Source organism: Sminthopsis crassicaudata, chromosome 3 (genome assembly GCF_048593235.1).
Source record: "Sminthopsis crassicaudata isolate SCR6 chromosome 3, ASM4859323v1, whole genome shotgun sequence".
Classification (NCBI taxonomy): domain Eukaryota; kingdom Metazoa; phylum Chordata; class Mammalia; order Dasyuromorphia; family Dasyuridae; genus Sminthopsis; species Sminthopsis crassicaudata.
In genome coordinates this window covers 583,453,950-583,458,840 of record NC_133619.1, presented here as the reverse complement: position 1 = coordinate 583,458,840, position 4,891 = coordinate 583,453,950, and the positions used below count along the sequence as shown (strand labels likewise).

The window sequence follows — 4,891 nt, the reverse complement described above, 5'->3', positions numbered from 1 at the left end:
ATTCTCTTCTTTTTTCATCTTTACCAATTTTCTACATGTAAGATGAGATGTTATGATTGTTTTGCTTTACATTCTTATTCTTACTGATTTGAAGCAATCATTTTATGTATTTTAATAACTTTATTTTTATTCCCAGACATGATCCTCCTAAACCTTCCCCAAAAAACATACATGAAACACACATACAAGAAAGAGACGAAAGCATAAAAAATATAGCTGATGAAGGATGAGGTAGGGAAGGAAAGGAAAGTGGGTGAGGAGTTCAGGGTAGACAATTCAAGATTCTAATCTCAAGAATTTATAAACAAAAGTACCAAACCATCCTCTCCCCAAATTTTTATCCCTGCTTCCAAATCATCTCTTATTTCCACCACTCAGTGATGAATCCATGTGGAATTGTTACTCAACAGCTGCTTCTGCAGCTATGGCATCCCCTTACCACCTTGGTAGCCATAGTTACTGAAGATCTGGGAAAGAAAGTTTTTACCACCAGCCTTTTGCACTGTCAAATGGTTTAACAATGGAAAGAGGTAGTTTTGTTAGTGGAAATAACATTAAAGAAAATGCATTACCAACTATTTTGCAGCTGGTACCTAAGAACTATGGGACTTTTCCATTTGGCTTACAGTGAAAATCCCCCTTATATGTTGTCTCCTCTAGTAGAAAGTGAGATCCTTGAGTACATTATTTTGTTTGTTATTTGGATCCCCAACCCCTAGCACATATGTGCTTTGCACATAGTAAGCAATTAATGTTTTTTCAATCATCCATTCTTCCTTCTATCCTTCTCCTTTCCTCTTCCCCCACTCTGCCTAGCCTTCCAACACACACACACACACACACACACATAGTGGAAGATGGAACAATTGGTGATAAATGCAAATGACTTGGGTCACAACAGAACAATTGAGTTGCTATTATATTCTGAAAGGCTCCCCAGATTGATGTCAAAGTCTTACTTTCAAAAGGAAATCCACAAAAAATTCTCACAAGAATGCCATCAGCCTATTTGAGCTTAATCTACAATTCCCTGTGTGATCTTCTCACTATTTATCATGAGCTAACTGTGACCCTCTTCCTGGACAGTGTTTGTATAATAGCTCGGCGTATTTCTTTGGTCTTGACACTGTAGACAATTGGGTTGACCACAGGTGGGAATAAGAGGTAAGCATTGGACATCATGACCTGCAGCAGGGGAGGCATTGGGTGCATGAAGCGATGTAACACAGAAAGACTAATCACGGGTACATAGTATGCAAGCACAGCACAGATATGTGACACACATGTGTTAAGTGCCTTCCATCGACCTTCCTTGGAGGCAATGCCCAACACTGTTCGAAGGATAAGTACATAAGAGACCACAATAAGCATTGAGTCTACTCCAAAGGTGAAGATGACAATGAAAAGCCCCAGGATGCTGTTTGGGCGGGTGTTTCCACAAGGCAACTTGATCAGGTCTGAGTGTAGGCAATAAGAATGGGACAGAGTATTGTGTCCACAGAAAGGCAAACGCCTTAAGAGTAAGGGCAGTGGAAGCATGAGCCCAAAGGTCTTTAGCCCAATGGCAATCCCTGTGCAGGCAATTCGAGGCAGAGTCAGGATGGCCATGTAGCGCAGTGGGTTGTAGATGGCTATGAAGCGGTCCACAGACATGGCCAGTAAGACACCTGACTCCATCATGGTAAAGGAATGCATAAAGAACATCTGGAACAGACAGGCTTCAAAGCTGATTTCATTGTTGCCAAAAAGGAAGATGCCCAAGACAGTAGGCAGCGTACATGTGGTGACACCGAGCTCCACTGACGCCAACATGGCCAAGAAAAGATACATGGGCTGATGAAGAGTTTGGTCAACCCGAATTACATGAAGAATAATGCCATTACCCAGGAAGATGATCGTGTACATCAGGCAGAAGGGAATAGAAATTCTGACTTGCTCAGCTTCCAGTCCAGGGATCCCAACCAGAATGAAGGTCTGAGGAGTGAATGGGAAGGAGTTGTTGAGACCTTGCATTGCAGAGCTGGTCCTATAAGACCAGAGTTTCCTAAAGGATTGTAAGCAAAATGTTAATCAGCCAGGGACTACTGCCAACAGGATTCCTGTGGGCGTATTGTAAAGAACACTGACTTTGGAACCAGAGGAGTAGGCTTCAAATCCTGCCTCTTTCATTTAACTGTCTTTATGATCTTGTATAAATTAGTGAACTTCTCAGGTTCTACAATGGTCCAAATGAGAAGTTTGGATTAACTAATCTACAAAGAAACATTCATATAGAAATCTGAGATCTTATGCACGGGGTGTCCAGACAGGGCAGATGAAAGGAAAGGAGTAGAGGTGATGAGGAAACCCCAAAAGTCTTAAAACCTCCTTGGACTCTGCCTCAGGGAGGGGACTCCACCCTAAACACAAACAATTTTCATCTTTGTTCTCTGATTCAGTCCAGAAAGCCATTGAATTCTATTCAAATTCTAACCCTGGCTGAAACCCAGCCCGAAGCCAACCTGGGACTGGACTCACGAGCCCCTTCAAATTGTCCAAAGCCCCCTATTATAAAAGAGCCAAACTAGAATCCTCTATTTGCAGAGGTCCCCAAACATGGTAGCCTTACACCTGTCATGTCAAAGGATTCTGCCCAGTGGAACTCAGGTTCTGGTGCCTTTTATCTCTACCTTCAACTTTACTAATTAAACTTTACTTCCAAACCCCATAATAAACCTCTTTTATCAATCTAGGCTTTCGAGTTTGTAAATTCCTTTACAGGGGACTCTTGCACTGCTACTAGACCTCATTTAATTCTGTATCCTTGGGCCAAATCCAAAGGGGTTGCAGGGGAGCTTCATTTGACTCCCTGTACCCCGAACCTGCCACTAGATCTCAAACCTAATTTCATTTAGATGCCCCTTATCTAGTTCTTATCAGAGGGAGTCTCATCCCAAGGTAGCATGGTGGATAGAATGCTGAACCTGGAGTCAAGAATACTTAAATTTAAATCTAGACTGATACTTATTAGCTCTGTGTCCCTTGGCAGGTCACTTAATCTCTATCTACTTCAATTTCCTCAACTGTAATATGAGGAAACCTACTAGCAGTTCCCTCATATATGGTAGTTGTGAGAATTAGCAGAGTGCCTGCAAATAATTGTGCCTGCAAATAATTGTTTATTCCCTTTCCCATTAGAATCCTATAGGTAAACATACATAATGGTCTTCAAAGTTTGATCCAAAAATTAAAAGAAGGTGATGCTGGACTTAGTTTTAGAGCATTATAATGTTACCACTACATAGTATCTTTCCTATTTTATGAGAAATGGTTTTGCAAAAGAGAAAAAATAAGAATGAGTAAAGAAAGGGGAGAATGAGAAAAGAATGGAAAAAAAAAGAAAAAAGAAATATTAAAAAAGGAAGAAAGCATTTATCAAATACTTACTATGGGCCAGATACTGTGCTAAGTTAGCTCTCAAGAGTCAGAATACCTGAATATGAGGAACAGTTCTCCCACTTACTGCTTATGTGACATTCATCATTCTAAATCTGTGTCTTCACATGTAAAAGGAAGTTAATGATACTAATGATACTAATTCATTTTTTTAAAATTGAGTTCCAAATTTTTCTTTTCCCTCTCATCCCTCCCACTCAATGAGAAACAGAGTTATATTATATACATACCATTTCACATATTTATCATGAAATCTAAGTGATTTAAGGTATGCAAAGCAATTTATATCCATAAAACACACACATACACAAGCAATCTATCTACCTATTTAATGTAGCTAGGGATACAAAGATAAAAAGAAAAACAGTCTCTGCTCTCAAAGAGATTACATTCAACTCGATTACCAGAATTCAAAGCCAGTTGTGGAGATCTTGAGATGTTGACTAATTAGAGGCAAATAACTTAGAAAAAAACTTGAACACTGGGGCATTTTTTAAACTTTATCAAGTCAGAGAAAGAGAACTCAAAATAATCTGGGATGATAATTGCATTCAGTACTACTGAATTTCAGGTACCTATGGAGAAAACAATTTCAAACTGGAAGCAGAGGATAGTTTGGAGTGCTTTAAAGAGAAACAGAAGTACTCTAGCAATGCTTCAGAAGCTAGTACTGCCCCATCCCCAAAAGCAAAATAAACAAACAAAAAATCCCTGTAAAAGCCAAACTTGCTAATAATTCCCCTAATCTTTTTTTTTTTTTTCTTTCCTCACATTTTCTGGTTCTACTCTCTTTCCTTATCCTCTCCCTCCTTCTCTTCAGCAGCTACCTGATTGAGCTGCGTTTCCTGAATCCTAGACAGGAGTCCTGTTAAATTATTTTTCAATCTCAATCAGGTCCCTCTGTATCTTCTATAAGGGGAAGAAAAAGGGAAAAATTGTATCCTCTTTTCCAGCAAAGACAAAGTCTAAGACATAAGAATTAAGATGTGAGGCTAAGAATGGGAACTGTGATGGATATTAAGATGCAGGACTTGTTCCAAGAAAACTTGGTCCCAAAATCTGGATCACAGACACTTACCGAAAGAAAAGGAAACTCTTTGGAAACTCTATATGTAGGTCTCTGGTGTTTTGACATTTGTGTCTCCTTCCCTCTAGGTATGTAAAGGTGGGCAAAGAGCTTCATTTTATATGAGTCCATGAAAGTGTATGAAGCCTCCAAGGAATAGAGTAAGAAAAGCCTACAGAACAGAATCTTCTACTCATCTGGGGATCAATTATCTAGAAAATTACTCACTCTGATCATGGAGACACAATGATATTGAGAGAATAGCTAGCTAGGCTAAAATTAGGACTAGAGAAGGAAGGTAAGGAAAATACAACAAGAAACATAATGTCAGATAAAAAAAGTTCTAAATGACTTTTTTCTTTCACGTGAGATTTTCATATTGAATTGGGA

General features: G+C 39.2%; 1 protein-coding gene across 1 annotated transcript; it reads right to left on the bottom strand.

Annotated features, from left to right (window-relative positions):
- Positions 1–1,053: 1,053 nt before the first annotated feature.
- LOC141562486 (olfactory receptor 51G2-like) lies at positions 1,054–2,013 on the bottom strand. The gene has a single exon (XM_074302515.1). The coding sequence runs from the start codon at positions 2,011–2,013 to the stop codon at positions 1,054–1,056; it is 960 nt and encodes a 319-aa protein (XP_074158616.1).
- Positions 2,014–4,891: the final 2,878 nt, after the last annotated feature.